Source organism: Mastigoproctus giganteus, chromosome 7 (genome assembly GCF_048544385.1).
Source record: "Mastigoproctus giganteus isolate SK-2022 chromosome 7, ASM4854438v1, whole genome shotgun sequence".
Classification (NCBI taxonomy): domain Eukaryota; kingdom Metazoa; phylum Arthropoda; class Arachnida; order Uropygi; family Thelyphonidae; genus Mastigoproctus; species Mastigoproctus giganteus.
In genome coordinates, this window is record NC_143581.1 from 2,639,492 (window position 1) to 2,663,588 (window position 24,097).

At 36.8% G+C, this 24,097-nt stretch overlaps 1 protein-coding gene across 3 annotated transcripts in view; it reads right to left on the reverse strand.

Annotated features, from left to right (window-relative positions):
* LOC150082433 (nuclear envelope phosphatase-regulatory subunit 1-like) overlaps window positions 1-22,989 on the reverse strand; it is a 72,634-nt gene extending 49,645 nt beyond the window's left edge. Inside the window, exon 1 of one of the 3 annotated variants that reach the window (XM_090378603.1) lies at window positions 22,904-22,989. In XM_090378603.1, coding sequence (XP_090234729.1) covers window positions 22,904-22,940 — 37 coding nt within the window. In that variant the 5' untranslated portion in view covers window positions 22,941-22,989. Of the gene's footprint in view, window positions 1-964; window positions 1,245-22,903 lie in introns of those variants that run through there. The other 2 variants (XM_090378606.1, XM_090378604.1) reach the window with 2 other exon arrangements.
* Between the last annotated feature and the right edge of the window lie 1,108 nt (window positions 22,990-24,097).

The window sequence follows — 24,097 nt, forward strand, 5'->3', positions numbered from 1 at the left end:
AATAACAGGTCACAATAAACGAATAACAGGTCACATTAGTAGTATTAGTGGCAAATGATTCAAGAAAGCAAGCTTATAACAGCATCAGTTAAAAAAAAAAAAAAAAAACTTGCCACATCACCTGTCCATCCCTTCCAATAATTTGTCTAGCTATTCCTTGAATTTATTTGAACTATCCACTTCTACAACCACAGAGTGTTCTAACAATCAACCACCCTCTGGCTGAAGGCAAACTTCACACAACCTATTCTGCAACCATCTTTCCTCAATTTGTGTAATCTGAGCAAGAGGAAGAATGCCTTCAGCATTCGTCCTCTTGCTCAATCCGTTCAAAGTCTTAACACCTCAATTAAATTAGCTTGCAGATGCCTAGTCTCCAGATGCTGCAATTTTCAGAACTGAAGTCTTTCTTGCGTTTACTGCAAAAAGAAAGCTTTTTAATGCAGTGTTCGACTATGTCTCTCCTATATGGGTGTGTATATACTGATTATCATTTGCTTTCCAGTTTTACCAAATTAGGTAAAACCTAATTTTTCGTAATGAATTACGAAATTATCCAATATCAGATTAGGAAGGTGAGGAACTATCAGTAACACCAAAAAATAAATAAATAAATAAAAAATATATATATAAGGTTCAGGTGCTGTTGGTATAATGCTACGGTTCATTTTACCCATTATGACTTACTATGTCACAATAACAAAAGTTTGTGTACAATACTGCAATTAAACCAAACATCACATCATGGCACTGTATTAAGACAGAAAACGAAACAACAGCAATTTCTCTCCAAACAAATACAGCTACAGTGAGGTAAATTTAAAGCAGCCAGCTTATCGCTTGAATGAAAGTTTTATTGCACAATCACATATTATAAACGTGGAGTTGTAAGATCCACGAAAATAACAATCCCGAAAAAAAGCATAAAAATATTTACAGGAGGCCGCACTCCATGCAATCTTACCTTCACATGCCGTCTGCTCTAGGGACATGTTTTTAATTTATCGGGTTAAGAAACTGCAAAGCCAAAGGCGATAACCGCTTTGCAAATACAGCAGACGCTTAAATAGTGCCCTGAAGTTCATTTTCTCGTTTCACGGCCATATCTTTCACTAAATATGAAACTTTAGCTCTCTTTTTATTCAAGATATACCTCAAGTATTCAAATTTTCGACAACAATAACAGCCTACCTGAAACGCAGGCCATTTCTACTCACATACTTCCCTCGTACACTCTCGAAACCATAAAGGCAAAAAAACTTTAATAGACAGAACAAGAGTGACGCCGCTCAATGGTAGATTATCAAAATTCGAAACTTTCATAAATAACTATGGCCAACCCAGGGAAAATAACTGACAAGAGAGTGTAAAGACCGACGTGTAATAATTTTACATTACACTTCGCAAAATCAGATTAAATTTTCAAATTGGTGTTGAAAACAATATCGGAAGCATAATAAATAATTTGAAGTAGTTGGCCTGGTCTCCTAACTTGACGGTGTTCATTCCCAACAATTGAGGCCAGAGTCCGTTTTGGGTTACACAGCTAATACAATGCGTAAATTATGGCAAAGTTTGGATCACACAAATTGGGATCATAAAAATATTGGAAGGACGCGAAACATTGTCGCACAACGCTACCTAAACATTTTGGAACTAAGCACTCATACGAGTGATGTTAATTTTATTTTATTTATTTATATTTTTTGTTGCAATAGGGGCAGTTTTGAACCTCATCTTGTAGCAGCAACACAAAGGCAACGTGTAGTAGCTCAGACTATAATTCTATAATCAAGAGTTGTACGTTTTCAAGTTAATTATTAAAATTAGCATTGCGTATTACCATTCAGGTAGTTATTTTTTACTTTAAAAATTTGGCTAAAATCTTATTCACTTATCTACGCACAGTAGGCATGGTCGTAGAACGGAGTGATTGTACGGTCCAATTCTGTGATTGGGTGATTATTGTGAAGGCGTTTTGTTTCTGATTGTTTTGTGTCATCGAAGACGGGGAGTGGGTTAGCTTAGGTAGGTTGTTTGGTTTTTAGGAGCATTAGCAACTAAGGCCACATTGCTCATTCCCTGACCTTTCCGCATCCTCCGTATTTGGTGGTCACGGGCTTGAACCCCAGTCTAATTCAGAAGCGTGTGCTACGCACTGCTGCTCCTGCCCACCTGACTACGTAGGCGCCGGCTTAGGTAGGGTGATCAGCATTAGCAGTGGTATACAATACAAGAAATCAAGCTTAAAAACAACACTCTCATATTTCACTCATCTATTCATTCCAAATGCTTCTCCAGCTCAGCCTTAAATTTATTTAAACTATCAACTTCCACAATAAGAGATGGAAGTCTGTTCCAGCAATCTACCTTCTGGCTAAAGGCAAATTTCTGCATCTATTCTATAACTGTCTTTCCTCAATTCGAATCTATGCCCCCTCAGATTCTTAATCTGAATAGAATCCCATCAGTATTCAGCTTGCTCAACCCATTTAAGGCCTTATAAACCCCAATCAGATCACCTCACATGTACCTAGTCTCTAGGCACTGCAATTTGCAGAACTTAAGCCTATCTTGGTAAGAGCAGTACTTTGTTCCCCTCACCAATCTTGCTGCCCTTCTTTGTACTTGTTCTAGCAACTCTACATCCTCCTTAAAATTAGACCTCCAGACCTGTACAGAGTATTTAAGTTGTGGCCTGACCATTGCCTTGTACAATGGAATAATCAGCCCCTTGTCCCTGCTAGCAAAATTCCTATATATCATTGACAAGACTCCATGACCTTCTCTTGCAGCCTGTCTGCACTGGTCAGCGAACTTCATATCTGATTGCACAGTTTCACTCTATTTCGCTCCACTTACCTGAGTGTAGTACCACACAGTTGGTATATTTCTCTTGGCTTACTGCTACCCATATGCAGTACTTTGCATTTCTTAATGTTAAACTTCACTTGCCATTCTCAGCCCATTTGCCCAAATTATCTAGATCCAGTTGCAGTAGCATACTGTCATTAACAACCATGCCAACCTTTGTATCATCTGCATACTTGGACATTAAGCCCAATATACCTTCATCAATATCACTGATAAATATACAAAACAACACCGTGCCCCGGGGTACTCCACTAATAACATTAGTCCACGAAACGCAGTGTCCATTGATTACCACTCTCTGTCGTCTACCACTCAACCACCCTTTTATCAATTGCAGAAACTTGCCCTTAATACCATACTGCTCCAAATTGTACAGTAATCTTTGATGCACAACAGTATCAAAAGCTTTCCTGAAATCCAAGTATATGATATAAAAATTATTTTTTGCACCCAGTTCCTTTGTAATCACATCAAAATATCCAATCAAATTTGTCAGACAAGACTTTCCCTTAACATACCACGCTGTGTCTGAATTATTGCTGCAGCCTTGTCTAGATGATCCTGCAATGCTTCTTTAACCAGTGACTTCATTATCATTATTTTCTCCAGAACACAAGTTAAACTAACAGGTCAGTTCATTGTGTTACGTTTTGAACCCCCCTTGTGAATTGGGGATACATTTGCACAACTCCAGCCCGTGGGGACCTCCCCTGAATCTAAGGATGTTCTCATAATTACGGGTAAGGATTTGCTTACTTCCTTTAATATAACTGGATAGATCCCATCCACCTCAGGTGGCTTCCTTATATTTAACTTTAACAATTTCTCCTCCACTTTGCTCTCAGTTATTGAAAAATCACTTTGCTCCCTGTTAGAGTTTGATAAGCTTCTGGCATCCCCTTCCTTGAATAACTCCTTGTGAATGTAGATGAAAAATACTCATTCAGTTTATCTGAGCATGATTATCAATAATCAAACCACCTATGTTAAGTGGACCAATCTGGCCCATCCCTTTCCTTCTAGTTTACATAAGTAAAGAACTCTTTGCATCCTTTTCTCCTTTGTGACTTGATTACAGAATAGCTTATATCTGCCAAATGCTCCTGTGCCACCTGATAATTTATATGCATCCCATACATTTTTCTTCTCAGTTAAGAGTCTCATTAATTCATCTGACATCCATTTATGCCTACACTTTGAACAGTATTTCTTAGTTGGTATGAAAAGCCTAGTAGCCTCCAAGATTAAGTCCTTGAAGGCTTCCTATTTAGAATTCACCATTGGTAACATCATGAGCTGATCACACTGTACAGAATTTAAAATCTGTCTGAGACCACTGTAGTCACCTTTACGAAAGCAAAAGCCCTTCCCTTTAAGTAAATCTCACCTGAGTATACTGTGATCACTGTCACCCAGTGATTCCTTTATCTGCAAATTATTAATGCATGAATAATCACTGCTGATAACCAGATCGAGAGTATTATTCCCTCTGGTTGCCTCTTAAACATGTTGCTGTAGAAAACAGCAACATGTTTAGGAGGCAACCATCCAATAAATTCACAAAAGTCTAGCTGGTGTGCGAGTGACCAATCGCAAGTTCCAGTCTAGGGCTCACAATACTGGTCAAAATCTTAATATTGGTATTTTGGTACAGTATTTTTAATTTATGAAACCGGGATACCAGTATTCCAAAAAAAAATAATAATAAATAATAATAAAAAATCTCAATAAATTTTGATGATAATTAGATGAAATAAAGTAAGAAAAAAAAAAAAGTAATTACTTGAATTCATGTTTTAAATCAAACTTTTTTTACAATAATAAATATTCTAACAAAAAGTATTAAATGTACATTTATTCTAAAAAAAAAAAACAAGAAAAAAAAAAACCACATACATATTGAAACTGCAAATCTGGTTAGGTCTAAGCATTCACACTACCGAATAAAGCAATCAATAGTGTTATCATTTAAACTGGATCTAATTTTGGTCATATTTAATTAGTGGCAGAAAACGTCCTTTTTGGATTCCGTGCTGGTTGGTGTTATCGTATTGAGATAGTTGTACACATGTTGCAGTTTAGCACCCCCTTATTCCCTCATCTTCAAAAAATCTTATTTTCTTTTTGACTTTTTATGGCACTATATCCGTATTAACTAAAGAAAGGGGTTGATGTTTAAGCTTGGTGAGGAAACCAAATCTAAGATGTGGAGGTTATTTATTCATTAATTTTTATTTCCCTACCTTAGTATTGCCGTCAGTGGCCATTGTTATGATTTTCGTACAGCAGCTCCCCTCAAGCACTAAGACCCACAAGCTACCTGACTGCATTAAAAAATCAGAATTTGCAGGATCTAAGGATTTTCCCATAGTTTCTCATGAGCAATGACACAAATATTATAAAACAAGTCATTTGTCATACAAAACTACTTACGAGTATATACATAATTGGCATTCATTTACAACTAATCTATTAATTTTCCTGTTAATACATGCTATCATTTCCATAAAATTTCTCTCAATTAACAATATCAACTCTCTACAGCTGCAAACACTAAACTAATTCAATCTTAATATCACTTCCTCATATTTCTCTTAATCAGCAATATCAATTCTCTTCACAACAGCAATTCATAGCTGACTTAATACTTAATACTCTCTCTCTTAATTTAGCAATATCAATTTTCTTTACAACTTCAACCAATAAACCAACTCAATACTAAACATTTCTGTAACTTTCTTGTAATTTCTTCAACTTCATCCTTACTTTAAAATAATTACAGTTTTAAACTCCTAGCATTGGCTGATACTATATGAGCTTGCTTTCTTTGTGCGGATTCCGTCCACGGATTAGGCGCCTCCGTAGCCAGGTGGGAAGGAGCAGCAGTGCATAGCACACGCTTTTTGATTAGACCGGGGTTAGAGCCCATCACCACACCACCAAATACGGAGGATGTGGAAAGGTCAGGGAATGACCACCGCATATTCCAGGAGCAATATGGCCTTAGTTGCTAATGCTCCTAAAAACCAAACAACAACAACAACTGTCCACAAAGTGCAGTGAAGTCTTTCTTCTTATTTGAATTCTGCCTTATAGCTCTTCCAGTACTGTCTTATTTTGGGAACAGTTCTCTGTTAATACTGAAGGAAATTACCACAGCAGTAGTAAAAGCCAGGGCACTATCTGACTGGCTTGTTACTCAGCTCCTAATTAATTTCTAGAACAGGAACATGCCTGGTGGAACTCTTCACTATATAGCAAGACACCTCAAACTGAACCCAGAACTACCACTGCAAGTCTGCAACCCTTCCGAACAATGACCACAACCCACTCTTTTGGCACGAGAACCTTATTTATTTCCTTTTCATTTATGTATCTTAGCCTATCTAATTTAAACATGACCCAATCACGGTGTTATTCTTTAAACTGACTCTTCTTCCTTTGGAGGGAAAAACAGAATGTATTTCCCACACAATGAAACACTTTCTTCATTTACCTCTAGATGACCACCTGCTGACAATACATTCGAAATGCTCCATACCAACGGCCTTTCCCAAAATACACTAAGCATCGCATTTCAAGTAATGGTGTAATAGAGGGAATAAACTATTGTTCAGAAGCTTTTAATTTTAACCCTTCAGTACCTGCCATGCCATTGTTTACCACATTCCTTAAGTGCCCTACCAGGCCTACTCCCACTAATGGAAATATTTCCATAATGATGTTTTCGTTGTTTTCGTTATTTTCGTTAAGTGCTTTACTTCCACACAGTAAATATTTCTTACTAAGAGATACCAATATTTGTAAGATTTTTATGTCTTAGTTTCATGACATTTTCAGGTTTCCACTGCATTTGTATTGTGTAACAATCCTTCTGTTATACATTCTATAATATTAATGATTTGTCGTTGTCGATTTTATAACCTTTATGTGAATAATTCATAAACAATTATTTTTTTTAAATTAGTATCAAAAAACCAGTATATTTATATCAATATTTCAAATCCTGAAAAAAAAAAAAAAAAAATTACCAGGATCTCGGTATTGAAACCACAAATCCAGTCAATATCTGGAAAGTTAAAATCCCCCATTATAACTTTAAAATTTTGACATTCTGATTTACTAGTCCACTATTTCTCTGCACAATTGCTAATTGTACTCATCAGGGTCATTAGGCCTATAACACACTTCTACGCTCATTCTTCCTTGCCCAATGTTTATGTCACACCATTGGCTGATGCTATATGAGCTTGCTTTCTTGCTTGATTTTGGCTGATACTATATAAGCTTGCTTCCTTGCATCATGTGCCCTTGCTAATGCTAACCAAACTGACTCAACATTGCACTGTCCACCAATGTCAACTGGATGCACTTCGTTAGATTTTGTTTCTTAACGAACAGCATAACCCCTCCTCCCTTCCTGTCTTGTCCATCTTTTCTGTACACATTGTACTCCACAAATTCCGTTTCTGCACTACTTATATCTGGGTGATACGTCTCTGATATTCCAACAATATCTGCTTTTGATGTTCTGACCAACACCACAAATTCATCAAATTTATTTACCAAACTCCTAGCATTGGTGTACATGCAAGTATACATATACCTGTTCATATTCTTAGTTACCCTGATATAGTCCTGTTACTCTGTGATTTTTGCTTTGCAACTCTAATCTGGGTCATGATTTCCATTTAAATACAATTTAATTAACAATGAAATTTAAAAAGATTAATTGATAACACTATATTAAACTAACAGATTCCTAATACAGTGCTAAAATAACGTAAAACTACATAACACTATCTAGTTTTATGTTATACCTTATGGCAGTGGTTTTCAACCGGGACGCAGCAACAACATTCTTGGGGTGCCGTGTAATTTGGGTTTAAGTTACTTAAAGTTATTATTATTATATTTATTTCATTATAAAAAGGGTACAATATAAAGAGTACGGTACAATGGATATTGTTCTTTGTAATATTTGATTGAATATTTGATTTTAGTACCTCTATATAAAGAATAAAATTATTATATAGGTATATATTAAAAGGTCGAAAACCACTGTGTTAGGTATTTCTTTCGGTCTAGGGGTGCCATGAAAAAATTATTGGGACAGTAAGGGCGTCGTGAACCGAGAAAGTTTGGGAACCTCTGCCTTACGTTACGCTATTTCGTATTGATCTATACTACAATGGCAGAAAGTTCAACAATACTGGCACCGACACTGGTATGAGTGGAGAGTCGTAAATTACAAAAATGTTATGATTTTCATACAGCAGCTCCCCTCAAGCACTAAGACCCACAAGCTACCTGACTGCATTAAAAAATCAGAATTTGCAGGATCTAAGGATTTTAAATTTAAAATATAAGCTAATGAACGCTACGAAGCCTATTTAACATCATTGTAGAACACAATGTAGTATATTAATTAAAGAAGAATATGTGTAAAAATAACAAAACTACTTATCATTTTCAACAGCTGAAAATCCACCGACCAAATCTGGATAGGGGTTTATCTCCCCATTGCACCATTTTAAAATTGGAAAACAGTGCAAGTGGGGTGATAAACACCATAGGCATATAAACTTAGGAAGGGCGGGCAACTGCCAATCACTGCTTTGTTCCTGTCCGTTTGTCAAAATATGGACTATTCAAGACCTTGAGTTTTACCATAAATTTTTATGAAGAATGGATTTGTTTTATATTTGTGTGGAGAATGAATAGGATATTATATTGTTGTAAACTACAAGTAGTCACAGTTCATTTTCTGTTTTGCTGGTTGAATTAAAAACCTGAATTACTGGCAGAAAACCCTCACTGCCATGCTTGAGATCAATCAACTTGCTGAGTTGTGGGTCATTCAATAAAGTTCCGACTCTCCCAGATGAAAGTATTTCTCAAATGTGGAAAATGAAACGAATGAAAAGATGTGCACACAGTACGAGAGAGTAGCACTGCAATCCACTATATTATCTGCATAAGCACTTGGGTACACCCAGTAGGCACTACTATTAAAATTTAGCTGCGGAAAAAAAAAAAAAAAAAAAAAATAGCTGCGAAAAAAAAAAAAAAAAAGTCTGGTTACTTCCTTGGTTTCTTCAAGAGCCAAAGCAAAATATCAGACCATATATATCGACTGCAATTATACTGCAGTCAATATATATGACATTTGCAAAGGGTGCCTTTATGCTTTGGAAGAATATTTAACTGAGCATAGGGATGAAAAAAAGTTCATATGAACATTTGTCTGGAAACACTATTTTTCCTCTCTTTTTTTTTGCATAAAATGAAGGTTTTATGCAAAAAAAAAAAAATTAAGGACACATTAACACAGTGACGCGACTAGGGTGAGGGCAGGTGGAACATGTGCCCTGGGCGCCAAATTTGGGGGGGGGGTGCCATTTTTATGGTTAAAAAATGCAAAATTTCAGCCAGAAATTTAAAGAACAGTTTTCAAGGGGTGCCATATTTTTTATTTTTGCTGGGCACCGCAACCATAGTTACACCTCAGCATTAACATATCAATTTATTTTTTTATTATTATTAAAGTAATTAATGTGCACTGTAAGTAACCAATGAGAACTTCTTATTACGTAAAAATCAGAGCAAGTGTTTGAAATGGCCTCCTTGAGCAGCAATACATGTTTCAGAGCATTTTCAATTAGATTATTACATTCAAAAAGGTCATGGAGTGTTCCAAATTTTTTGGCAATCATCTAGCATTTGTTCATTAACAAAATACAGTATAAACAAAACCTCTGAGGTGTCCCCATAAAAAAATCCAGTGGATATAAATCAAGAGTGTATTGGTCATGCAGTTGGTCCAACTGTACTAATCCAATAGCCAGGATACTTATTATTGAGAAATTGTAGTGAGGCTAAGATGTGCTGAAGCATCATTATACAAAACTACAGTAGACTCGATTTTCCGGGATAGATGGTAAAAAACAAATCCTGGATAATCGATTTCACAGTTAATCCAAAAATACAAAATTCCCCAACATACGTAAGAGATATGCTCCAAGACATCTTACTTCGTCAAGTATTACGTAACTCGGGAATGACTAATAACCTATTGGTACTATATTATTGACAAATTTGAATTCCGCGCGATACTTGTTAATGTTTGGCCATCTTCATACATCCTTATTATAATGATTTCTTAGAGATTTAAGATGCACCGTTTTCAAACTTTTTGAATAATTTCAAGTTTTTGTTTAACTGAAAACGCGTTTACACATAATTTTCGTGATTTCTGAACAAAAAAAAATTTACTATAAAAAAAGTTCCGACATCCCTGACAAAAATAACAAAACAAAATTTGCCCTTTTGGGCTGCGACGGAACACAACAATCGACGTGAAGCACTAAAACAAACTAAACATTTGTTGAGCGAGGGTGTGAAGACAGTGGGGATTGCAAGATAATAGGTACACTAATCTCCCAATGACGACTTATAATGCTTGTCGCTTATTTACGACTTGCAAAATATCTGTTTATACCTATTCTAGTTATTACTTGAATTTTTTGATTTCTGGTTGTTTTTTTTTTTAATTTAGAGTCTTGAAGTGTCCTGGTTAATCGAGAGTCTGCTGTAAATTTGATGGTGCGTTCTCAATGGAACTTCCAGGAAGTAGTTCCTCCACCAAGAAATATCTGCAATTTTGGTCACCGACTACATCTTACTTATTCACAGATGTATTTACCTTTGCTATGTGAAAAGATGCTACTCTAAAGAGAAGTACTTTCAGACCTACATCCATTTGAGCTTTTTTTCCACCCCTACACTCAGTTAAAGACATTCCCAAAGCTTGATGTGATCTTTCAAAATGTATATTTAATTTGTTATATATTGTGTTATCGTATTACTTATCCATTCACATAGCAGGATTTTCTTTCTATGTTTTCGTGCCAAAGCAACCAAGACTTTGAGGTCTTATTTGTCTTGGTATTGTTATTTAGTGAATAGGTATCTGTAAATTGCATGCATTCTATAGTAATTTTTCTTGGATGAAAAGCCTGCGTTTCTGGTGAAGGAAATCATTCAACTCTTGATCACAATGTAGGGAAAAAAAAAAAAAACCCTCTTGTCATCCTGATATTTAGTCACCTTTTCGAAGAGCTGTTTTTCTTTTTCTCCTGAAAATGGGTTTTATATCTGGCAAAACTGACCACAGAATAAAGCAATTTACAAATCCAATGTTTTTAGTATGTGCCAAGGTGCCTTAGTCACCTTGGCACATACTAAAAACAACCTCAGTTTGTTATATGAATTTTATTGGAAAATGAAAGGTAATTTTCATTAGAATACTCTGAAATTATCTCACCCCTTTGGAATAGTGATTAATTACAGAGGTCACATAACATTTAAATGTTATGTTATTTAAAATGTATCCCATCACCCTGTTTTTCTCCCATGTTCTCTTCTGTTCTTTAAAATTAGATAAATTTCATTGCTCTTTGCACCCCCCCCTCAAATATTAAGAAATTATACTGAAAAAACACTCAGGGAAAACAAGTGATGCAAAACGCGAGGTTATGATCATAATCCAATTAAAACAAAAAAAAAAAAAAAAACAGTGCATGTCTAACAGATACACTACAAAGGGTTAACTGTTATTGTTTAGTCAGTGTCTAATGACACCACACAAGGATGTGATTTAAATTAATGTGTACAGACCAGTGGCTGCTCATGGACAAGTTGTAGGTTAGTACTCAACTAGCAACTCCACATAAGTGTGGAGATCCATGTTCGATAGTATTTGTGCATGCATCTGCATGTGTGTATGATTCCACATAGTTTGCATTTGAGTAATTTGGTAAATGCACTGTCAGATAGTCATATTTTGTTGTATCTTTGCACAGCTGAGAACAATGCAAAATTAAAAATATAGTTTAGTTTTAATTTCAAAAACATTACTTTATAATAACAATTATAGGTAATGATTTTTCAAATTAATTACTAATATAGATACTAAAAAAGAAATGTTCCCTAATGCATAGGTGGGCAAATGGAGGAAAAATGGTCTGGAAGCCTCATTTTAGGAAGGATGTAGAGTTGCGAGAATGAGTACAAAGAAGGGCAACAAGATTGGTGAGGGGAACGAAGGGGTGCTCTTACCAAGAAAGGCTTAAGTTCTGCAAATTGCAGTGCCTGGAGAGAGTAGGCATCTGCATGGTGATCTGATTGAGGTGTATAAGGCCTTGAATGGGTTGAGCAAGCTGAATGCCGATGGGATTCTTCCTCTTGCTCAGACTAAGAACCTGAGGGGGCACAGTTTCAAATTGAGGAAAGATAGTTGTAAAACAGATGTGCGGAAATTTGCCTTTAGCCAGCAGGTAGTTGATTGGTGGAACAGGCCCCCATCTTTTGTTGTGGAAGCTAATAGCCTAAAAAATTTAAGGCTGAGCTGGACAGGCATTTGGAACGAGTGGAGGAGTGAAATGGGAGAGTTTTTTTGGCTGATGCTGCATAAGCTTGCTTTCGTGCATCGTATGCCTCTACTAATGCTAATAAGAGAAGGACTGATCTACATTGGACCCTCTCAAGCCAGACTTGTAAAAATTCATCTTGGTTGTCCTAATTATTTGCTCTATGATTCCTTTCACTTTGAAGGTGTACTTGTGAATGTCTGCTCTGGTATTTCCTGTCAAAGACTTAGTACTTTGGAATCTCCTCTTTCCAACATTCTCTGCCTTAGAATCTCTCTCTATGCCATTCTGTCAAATTCATCTATTAACTCTATCATTCTCCCAATTTCAATAATCACTTGGAACTCCTTGACTTCCTGTCTTTGAAACGACTTTTCCAGTCCAACTTTCCTAACAGTGAGGTAATTTTCCTTGGAGATTTAAATGTTTACAACTCCAGCTGGCTTCAGTTTCCTATTCACATGGACCCAGCAGTCAAGATGTTAAGACTTTTGTCTTAACATCTTGACTGCTGGGTCCATATCTACCAGAGCATCAGACAATCCTAACCACATGCTCTGACAAACAGCCCTTTAAAGTAGATGGCTGAGGTGACTGGAGGGCAAATGCTGATGGTCCCTTCTCCAATGGAACTTTTCTTTCATGTCTGAGCTAAGCCTTACATTGTTTGTTATTAAAAGATTGCAAAGTGGATGATTGTGACATTTCTATTCTTTTTTTCCTTAGTTGGATTACTGTTTTAAATCTGATATCAGATGTGCTTGCTCAGACTGCATCACTGAAATTATTTTTGTATGTATGAAGTTCTTTCTGTACTCCACACACCATCTTAAAATCTCATCTTTTATCTAAACCTTGATTTCCCAATAAAGGAGCTAAAGCTGTTCAAGGTAAGAACATTGCATACTGGCATCCAAATCTCCAGTTTCATTTTCAGCCTATACTAAAGCTCACAAAACAGTAAAGCAGTTATTAATCAAATCAAACTATATTTTGAACAGATTAAGAGTGAAACCTTGTTTCTTATTCAAATGGTAGTCAAGCATTCTGGTCTCTTGCTAAACTTTTGTCCACCTATAATCCACCTCTCTTAAAACCTGCTTATTATATATAAAACCTGCATTAGCATTAGTAGAGGCATATGACGCAAGAAAACAAGCTTATGCAGCAACAGCCAAAAAAAAAAAAAAAAAAAAAATGAACAATTTCAATAGCAAAAACACTGAAGATCCTGACATTTCTCCACTTGTTCTCAAAATCTGTGCTCTTGAGCTTACTCCTGATCTGTGTCACCTTTTTACACTTTCTTATTCCACTAGTGTGTTTTTTTTTTCCCTTCTGCTTAGGAATTTGCTCATATCCAGCCAGTTCCTAAAAAGGGTGACAAATTCCTCTCATCCAATTATCATCCCATTGCACTTACCTCTACTCTTTCAAAGTAATGGAGAAATCCATTACTTGCCAACTCTAAAACAATCTCGAAACCTTTCATCAGATCACAAATGTGGATTCTGTCAGTGTGGATCCACTGATGATATATTGGCTGATGTTACTGATCTATGGATAAATTCAATGGGAAACTTTGGTGAAGTGCTATTGTTCTCAAGCTATTGTTCTTGATATTTCTAAAGCTCCTGACTATGTTTGACATAAAGGTCTTCTAAACAAGCTCCCATCTTATGTGACTGAGTATATCCAGTTTTCTCTCTGGCTACACTCTGTGGGTGATGGTAGATGGCTCTCTTTTAACTTCTCCACTAATTTCAAGATTGCTAGTGTTCCCTAAGGTTTAGTTCTTTCTCCTACACTCTTTTCCTCTTGTATATCAATGACCCTCCACTTATTGGAAATCCTTACTATAGTATTGCTGATGAAAGCATATAAAATTCCACCTTCCAGATTGAGAACCTTTCCCTACACAAACAGCTTCATATTCTCAAATATCCACAACTAATTCCTTAAATGCTGATCTCCAGATAATACTCCTATGGGACAAAGATAATGTAGTCAATTTTAATCCTGCTAAAATTCAGTCCTGTCTTACATCTCACAAAAAGGAGTCTACTGCTCCTATGCTTATCTTTGACAGCACTCAAATCTCTAGACAAGATCACATATCTGTATTAGGAATCTCTCTCTCTCTCCATAAACATATCACATATATTACTTCCTCTGCATCTGAAACAAAAATCTCTCTCAGGCTTTTAGACTGCATTCAAAAGGGCAGTCAGGTTAATGATCTGTCTCATACAAAGTCTCTCCTCCCTCCCTCCCTCCCTCCCTCCCTCCCTCTCTCTCTCTCTCTCTCATACCTACTCTATTTCTGTTGCATGCCTTTTCCATAGATACTTCCATGGGCAGTGTTCTTTTCAATTGGCATCTGTAATTCAATCACTCTTTTTCGAACAAGTCAGAATCCATTTACTTTCCAAATCCACAGAACCAACTTTTCTCATTCATCCCTTCAACTCCTTTTTCTGGAACAACCTTTCTTCATATCTTTTCCTGAAAATTACAACCTACAGAAATCCAAGTCTAATATCAGCAAGTTCCTTCAGTCTTCTCAACCTTCAAGCCCATGCATAGTATTATTACTATAGGTTCCAATACCTTTCGAGTTTTGGGATTTTCATATAAAAAAAAAAAATATATATATATATATATATATATATATATATATATATATATACAGGGTGTCTCACAAATATTGGTACAAACTTTTAGGGGAGGTAGGTAACATCTAAAGGAATGTGAATCGCATAGGAACCCATAACCGGAAATGTCACGGGAAAGTAGTAGCAGAGGCACAAGAGTCAGAAATGACACCAAACACCAATTAGTGGCAAACATTTATTTGACATAATATTAACATTGGAGTACGAGATGGGTGCATTTCATGATGTTACAACAGATGCTCGAAGGTTCCACCATGAGACTTCTGTTTAACTTCTGTTCTGTTCCAGGAAAATTAATGGAGGCACTGGTTAAAGAAGCACTGCAGGATCATCTAGACAAGACTTCAGTTATAGCTCAGACACAGCATGGTTTTGTTAAGGGACAGTCTTGCCTGACCAATTTGATTGGATACTATGATGTGGTCACAAAGGAGCTGGATGCAGGGAATAACTTTGATATTATATATTTGGATCTTAGAAAGGCTTTTGATACTGTTGCACATGGAAGACTGCTGAACAAATTGGAGCAGTGTGGCATTGGTGGCAAATTGCTGCTATGGATAAAGGGATGGTTGAGTGGAAGAAGACAGAGTGGTAATCAATGGACACTGCTCATTGTGGACTAATGCTATTAGTGGAGTCCCTCAGGGTTCAGTGTCGAGTCCATTGTTGTTTTCTGTATTTATAAATGATAATTGATGATGGTATATCAGGCTTAATGTCCAAGTTTGCAGACGATATGAAGGTTGGCAGGGTTGTTAAGGACGCTAATGTCAGTATGCTGCTGCAACATGATCTAGAAAGGCTGAGAGGTGGGAAATGAAGTTTGACATTGACAAATGTAAAGTACTACATATGGGAAGCAGTAACCCCAGAGTGACGTATCAACTCTGTGATACTGACAGTGGTAGGGAACGAAAAGGACCTGGGGGTAATTGTGCAGGCAGATATGAAGTTTTCTGAGCAGTGCAGATGGTCTGCAAGAATAGCTCATAGTGTCTTGTCAATGATATACAGGAATTTTTCTAGCAGGGATAAGGAGGTGATTATCTCCTTGTATAATGCAATGGTCAGGCCACACCTTGATTACTGTATACATGTCTGGAGGCCTCATTTAAGAAGGATGTAGAGCTGTTGGAGTGAGTACAGAGAAGGGCAACAAGATTAGTGAATGGAACAAAGGGTTGCTCTTAAGAAGAAAGGCTTAAGTTTTGCAAATTACAGTGTCTGAAGACTAGGCACCTGCAAGGTGATCTGACTGAGGTATAAAGCCTTGAAATGTTTGAGCATGCTCAATGCTATTGGGATTCTTCCTCATGCATTAGCATTAGCATTAGTAGAGGCATTTGATGCAAGAAAGCAAGCTTATGCAGCATCAGCCAAAAAAAAAAAAAAAACCCCCACTTCCACTTCACCCCTCTGTTCGTTCAAAATACCTGTCCAGCTGAGCCTTAAACTTATTTAGGCTATTAACCTCCACCACAAGGGATGGAAGTCTGTTCCACCAACCAACCACCAGCTGGCTAAAGGCAAATTTCCGCACGTCTATCCTACATCTGTCTTTCCTCAATTTGAATTTATGCCCTCTCAGGTGATTTTTCTGAGCTAGAGGAAGAATCCCATCAGCATTGAGCATGCTTAAACCATTCAAGGCTTTATACACCTCTATCAGATCACCTCGCTGGTGCCTAGTCTCCAGACACTGTAATTTGCAAAACTTAAGCCTTTCTTCGTAAGAGCACCCCTTTGTTCCATTCACTAATCTTGTTGCCCTTCTCTGTACTCGTTCCAGCAGCTCTACATCCTTCTTGAAATGAGGCCTCCAGACCTGTATACAGTACTCTAGGTGTGGCCTGACCATCGCCTTATACAATGGAATAATCACCTCCTTATCCCTGCTAGAAAAATTCCTGTATATCATTGACAAGACACTATGAGCTATTCTTGCAGACCATCTGCACTGCTCAGAAAACTTCATATCTGCCTGCACAATTACCCCCAGGTCCTTTTCGTTCCCTACCACTGTCAGTATCACAGAGTTGATACGTCACTCTGGGGTTGCTGTTTCCCATGTGTAGTACTTTACATTTGTCAATGTTAAACTTCATTTGCCACCTCTCAGCCCATCTGCTCAACCTTTCCAGATCCTGTTGCAGCAGCATAGTGTCAGTAGTGTCCTTGACAACCCTGCCAACCTTTGTATCGTCTGCAAACTTGGACATTAAGCCCGATATACCATCATCAATATCATTTATAAATACAGAAAACAATAATGGACGAAACACTGAGCCCTGAGGGACTCCACTAATAACATCAGTCCACGATGAGCAGTGTCCATTGATTACCACTCTCTGTCTTCTCCCCCTCAACCACCCCTTTATCCATAGCAGCAATTTGCCTCCAATGTCAAACTGCTCAAATCTGTGCAGCAGTCTTCCATGTGCAACAGTATCAAAAGCCTTTCTAAGATCCAAGTATATAATATCAAAGTTATTCCCTGCATCCAGTTCTTTTGTGACTGCATCATAGTATCCAATCAAGTTGGTCAGGCAAGACTTCCCCTTAACAAAACCATGCTGTGTCTGAGCTATAACTGAAGTCTTGTCTAAATGATCCTGCAGTGCTTCTTTAACCAGTGCCTCCATTAATTTTCCTGGAACAGAAGTTAAGCTCACAGGTCTATAATTACTTGTGTCAGCCTTTGACCCACAACGTCATCAACCTTTGCCCCTGGCAGACACACCCTGGTTCTGTTCCACCTATCTTTTTTACAAAGCATTTTGTAACATGCTCAGAATAATCACCTGAGGGGGCATAAATTCAAATTGAGGAAAGACAGATGTAGGATAGATGTGCAGAAGTTTGCCTTTAGCCAGCGGGTAGTTAGTTGGTGGAACAGACTTCCATCCTTTATCGTGGAAGTTGATAGCCTAAATAAATTTAAGGCTGAGCTGGACAGGTATTTGGACCGAACGGAGGGGTGAAATGGGAGCGTTTTTTTTTTTTTTTTTTGGCTATGCTGCATAAGCTTGCTTTCTTGCATCATATGCATCTACTAGGTAATTTTTGTAGATTGAAATATGTATGAAAGCAGTTGTTTTTGGGAAAGACAGAAGCCGAAGGAATTTTTTTTTTTTTTTTTTAATGTGAATTCCAAACACGAGAGGTATTAGAACCTATTGTACTTTAGTACCGTGCTTGGGTTGGAGGTTGAGAAGACGAAAGAAGATATTTGTTGACATTGGACTTGAACTTGTGTAGATTGTAATTTTCAGGAAATACATATGAAGGAAGGTTGTTCCAGAAAATGGCAGTTGAATGAATAAATGAGGAAGATGAAAAGTTGGTTCTGTGGGTTTGAAGTTGGACAGAAAATGGATGTTGGCTGGTGGCGGCACGTGTTCGGACTGTTTTGAAAGAGAGAGCGGGAATTATAGAAGCCAATTCAGAAGATCAGTGCCCATGGAAGTATCTGTAGAAGAGGCATGCAGCAGAAACAGTACGTCTATGAGAAAGCGAGTGGAGAGACTCTGTTAGAGATGAATCATGAATTAACCTAACTGCCCTCTTCTGAATGGAATCAAGAAGCTTGAGAGAGAGGTTTTGGGGGCACCACCCTAGATGTGGGAACAATATTCCATGGCAGGATGGATTTGCAATTTATACAGAGCGAGCAGCTGTTTGGAAGAAAAGTAACGCCGAGAGCGAAAGAGAAAACCAAGTTTTTTAGATGCAGAGGAAGCAATATTTGTAATGTGCTTGTGCCAAGAGAGATTAGAAGTCAAGGTAATCCCCAAAAGAGATATATCATTTTCCCTAGAAATCGGAGTGTCACTAAAGATAAGCACAGGAGCAGAAGAATCCTTTTTGCAAGATATAAGACAAGACTGAGTTTTAGAAGGGTTGAAATCAACTAAGTTGTCTTTGCCTCACTGGAGAATTACCTGAAAATCAGCATTTAAGGAATTGGTAGCAGATTTTCGAGAAGTTGAAGCTGACTGAGCAGGACAAGTGGAAAATGAATGGAAATATCAAATATTTGTTGGATCGCAACTTTACCCATATGACTGCAAATCACAATAGATTTTTTTAAAAATCCAACTACAAGTGTTCACTTGTAGTTGGATTTATAAAACTACTGAAAAAACCACATAGAAAACTACTGAAAAAGAGCTAACGGTGTTTTAAAAGAATGAATGGGATACTGAAAGTTATGCTTGGCAGTTATCTGGATAAATTTATGTGGCAGGAGAGGTAGGGAAATAAATCTGAAGGAGCATTTCAAACCTCATTCTTCACATAAGAAAAAAAGAATCCTTTTTAATATTCTTGTTTTTTATCATTATATTAAATCAATTTTTTGTCATCATTATTGTATTGCTTTTTTTTTTATTATAATTTCTGCTATGTATTCGTTAAAAGAAATATAGTCAGCCATAGTTTTTGGATACGTGCCAGTCGGTTTTGTTTTTTAATTTAGAATTTTATTTTGAAAAATAGAACTTTTACAGGCTAATGACATTGACGTGAATAACTGTAGAAATTAGTATCACATTCAAGTCTAATTTTTCCACATTAAAATCAGCATCAGAATGAATTCTTTAATTCTCATCGACAGGACAACAAGCCAGGGTAGAAAAAAATTACAATCTTCTACGTGTTCTCCACTACCACAGCTTAGTATAGACACGGCGTTGACCGTGTCTATAATATCTTTCATGACATCTAATCAGAAAGCGATAAAGCATGACATGACAATCATGTTGTGTCACATGTTTTACAATGATAAGACAATTGTGCATGTCATGGTGGCATCTGCCAATCAGTAGCCAGTTATGAACACATTGAAGATCGTAACATCTTCAGCAGTGGAAGGCTCTGCCATGTACATGATAGTAGAATTTTACCCATTCTAGGTATATATGCAATAATAGGTATTTTGTATATTATCCAGTGTTCTATATTCTTGGTTAATCTTTAGAATACTACACACCTGAGTAATCTGCCATGATGCAGTGATGCACAGACTTAGCTCCTCCCATGTTACTTTGATAGATTGCTATTTACTGGACTGTAATGTAGTAGCCGGGGGGGGGGGGGGGGGGGGGTAAATTCCCATTTTAATCCAGAGGCAAGGAGAGAATAAACACACTAACTGAAACAGGTACCATATACTGAAGAGGTCAGAGCTTCCAATCACTGCAAGGAAAGCAACGATCAGAGGGGGCAAGGGCTCGTCAATCACTGCTCCTCACAATGATCATGTGATAGCATATCATATTCTAACTATATTCTTTAATAACCTAACATAAATATACCTATGAGTACTCCATAAATTTAGGTATGTCTATCAGTTATTCACTTCTCTTTGTGAATACTAATACACATAATCGAACACAAGATTCTATATATTACATTAATGCAATAGCAATAGTCCACAACTCCTGGCCATGTCACCGTGATGAGCATTATTGAACTCCTAGTACTTGTGCCGTACTTAGCAGCAATAAAGAGATTTAATTAATTCCGTATAATAAACTTAATAACTAATGCCATGCTAGCCATAGCTATCTCATATGCTATATATACCGGGTATTTATAAAATAAGTTTCCCTATTCAGGAGACCCTAGTGTCAAAACGGTTAGAGATAGTGCTATGAAAATAGGTGGGTATGCCATTTAGTGTATGGAGAAGCGATCTGTAGAAGAAAAAAAAATTAGTTCAAATTTCCACCACCGGGGGAGAAATTGGCACTGTAAACATGAGATGGAATACTTAACTTAGGATTAGATTTTAATATCAGTACTTAGAAATCTACAGATATTGTTCTATGTGCTTTCCTTCACTTGAGATGGCATTTTGAAAACGGAGGACTGTGTGAGACAGTTCCACATAGCATCTCATTGGGGATGTTGGCTACATGCTGTTCAATGCTTGCTTTCAAATCGACAAGTGTCTGTATGCTGCCACAGTAAACTTTCTTTCAGGTATCCCCATAGCCAGAAATCACAGGGATTGAGATCTGGTGATCAGGCTGGCCAGAACTGCAAAAAGTCTATAATGATTTACAAATGTTGAAAGGGGCAGTTCCTTCACTCGTTGACTAATGTGGGGAGGGAACCATCTTGCATGAACACTATGGTTTCCAAGCATTGCCTTTCTTGCAGAGCGGGAATAATGTGATCTCTTAGTGGAACGCAGTACTGTGCACTAGTTATCATACATCTTACAGGGCCATGAAGTGTAGACTCTTCAAAGAAAAATGGTCCGATTATAAACTCTGCTGTGAATCCACACCATACTGTAACGTATGTACTTTGTAGTGGTCTTTCATACAGAGATGGATGAGACGTTCCCCATATTCGGCAGTTTTGTGCATCTACAGCCCCACGAAGAGTGAAATGTGCCTCATCAGGCCACAAGATCATTCGAGCCCATGTATCATCAAGTTCCATAAGAGCCAAAAATCATAGAGAAAAGTCTATTTATTGTTACTGATCACAAGACTTTAGTTCTTTCACTACGTGAATCTTGTACGGGAACCAGTGTAAAATTATTTGAAGCAATTTACGTAGAGTAGACAAAGGAAGGTTCAAGTCTCTTGACACACTTCTGGCTGGTAGTGTTTCACATTCTGACCATTGCACCCGCCACTTCATCTACTACCTCCATTCCGATACGTGGTCGTCCCCTGCCTGGACGACCACATATCGGAACTCCCCGGTCGGTAACTTCAAATTTCTTTATTAGTTTTCGAAGCTACACTGACATCAAAGGTCCTTTATGCAAAACCTTTAAGTTTCCGATATTCACGTAGTGCTGCATTAGTGTTACCATTATTCTAGTAGAACAGTTTTACTAAAATAACACATTCTTTTTTTTTGTAAGAGCCATAATGGTTACTGACAGTGGCATTGGCCTTTCTGCTTTTATCTAGCAGGATGTCATTTGCGCAAGCAGCATGTCTTGAAGTAAATGACAACTTTTATATATGTGCTGCACTGTTTTTCTGCCGGTGGCGGAAATTTGAACTAATTTTTTTTCTTCTACAAATTGCTTCCCCATACAATGACATACCCACCGATTTTCACAGCACTAACTCTAACCATTTTGACACTAGTGTCTCCTGAATAGGGAAACTTATTTTACAACCACCCGGTGTATAATTTGATTCATTTAATTTTCGCTTATTTAGCATATATAGATTCACGTCTTTGTGATTAAACATATCAATAATTGCTTCATTATTAGAGGATGATATATCCGTAATTACATGTATATCAAATTTTGGAATTAATAGCTTTTTATTGTGTTCAATTTAACTGCACCACTTAATAAAAAATAATTTAATCTATCAAGTGATATATATTAATGGCATTAATTCTTTCTCAAACTGCGTTATACGGACTGTTCACATGTCACACAAATAAAGTTTAATGTTATTTAAAAATCCTAAAACAGTTGTTTCAATCCATTGCATTTCATGCCTGTTTTGGGATTTCTTTCTATATAATAAATGACATGACAATGACATCTCAATAATAGACACACATTGTCTATTTGTACACCACCCTTGAATACATAACGCGCCAATCCTTTTTGTTCGATACTTATTGTCTTTCGTTTGATGGCATTGGGATTTCTCGTAGCGATTGGTTATTCACGTATCAAATGGATGACATAAGCTGTAAAATGCCTTGGAAATACTGTTTTGCAAGGCAAATTTATTATTTATTTTTCTTTTTCACTATATATATCCCAACAGTTCTATCGGTGATGGGGTCTTAAACAACAAAGAACAAGGTAAAAATAGTATGAAAAAGTAACACCTTACGGTAATATATTTGGTTGCTCGAATCCTTGATAGTTAATTTAATTGTAGATTATTTGTATAAGAATAACTTTCTCTAATGAATACTTACCAGGTAACAAGTTATCGCACATATACACCTCACACATCACTTCTCAAAGAGTGTTTCAGCCTTTCACATAAAACTGCTTAGGCATGTCAATCAACAGCAAGAAAACATTTCAATTCTCGAAGACGTGCGCAAGCACGTTGTTCTGTTGTTGAAAGCATTTAGCGCCCTCTTACTGAAGACGTGCTTTGTTTACAGATTAAGGAATTAATTATTTTTCGTATGGAACAGTCGTTGTCAAAACTCGTATCCATTGTGCACAGGATGAAGGCGGATACCAAAGCGAGGTAAAGTCCAAAACATCCACGTAATTCAATATTTTTGTGCATCATTTTTAAAAGTAAAATTCTAATAAAATTTAAAAAAACATTTCTTTTTTAAATTTTATTTCTCTGTTGATTAGTTAGTAACTAAGTATCGGGCCAGGTACCAACCGATTTATCCTACAGTTTGGACAAGAGGACAGTAACTAGAATTCGGACGCCAGGGAAAGAATAAAATAAAACTTTTGCATTTTTTTCCCTCCATAAGTAAACATTATAAATTATCAATGAATAAATAAATAATGAAATATTGCAGATTGAATTTTGTTCTCACTCATTTTTCGATATTTCTAAATTAAAAAGATAACAATAAATAAATCAATAAGTAAATTTATAAGAAACGTTATACTTCTCTAATTAGAGAAGAGTCGAAATGCACAACTAGCCAAAATTTTGAGAGATCGACGCCTTTCGAAGACCAGGGGAAAATACATTCTGTATATTCTGCATTTGGATTCTTTACATATTTTTCATAAAAAAATATGAAATAAAAGAGAGAACTCATCCCACCATAGCAAATGTTATGTGTTTAGTTTTAAATAATAGGTTTCAGTACCCCTGCTTCATGGAAAGCGTCCTGCATGTTCCGCCCCGGTTTCGGCTCTAGTTCGGTCTATGACAAACTAAAACAGAAAACTTTCCCCTGAGAGAGGGAGAAAGAAAACAAGAGTCAGAAGTAGTAGGAAATTACTAAGAAAGAGAAGAATGATGACATCCAGCTAAGGACCTTGGGGTGTGCCAGTTCCATACTCAGCAGACGTGAGCCCCTGGGGTTATATAAGAGACAACAATTTTTATTTAAAAATAAGCCGAATAAGTAAATGTTGATTGCTTATTAATTACTACTGCATTTTTAATAAAAAGCTATTTAAAG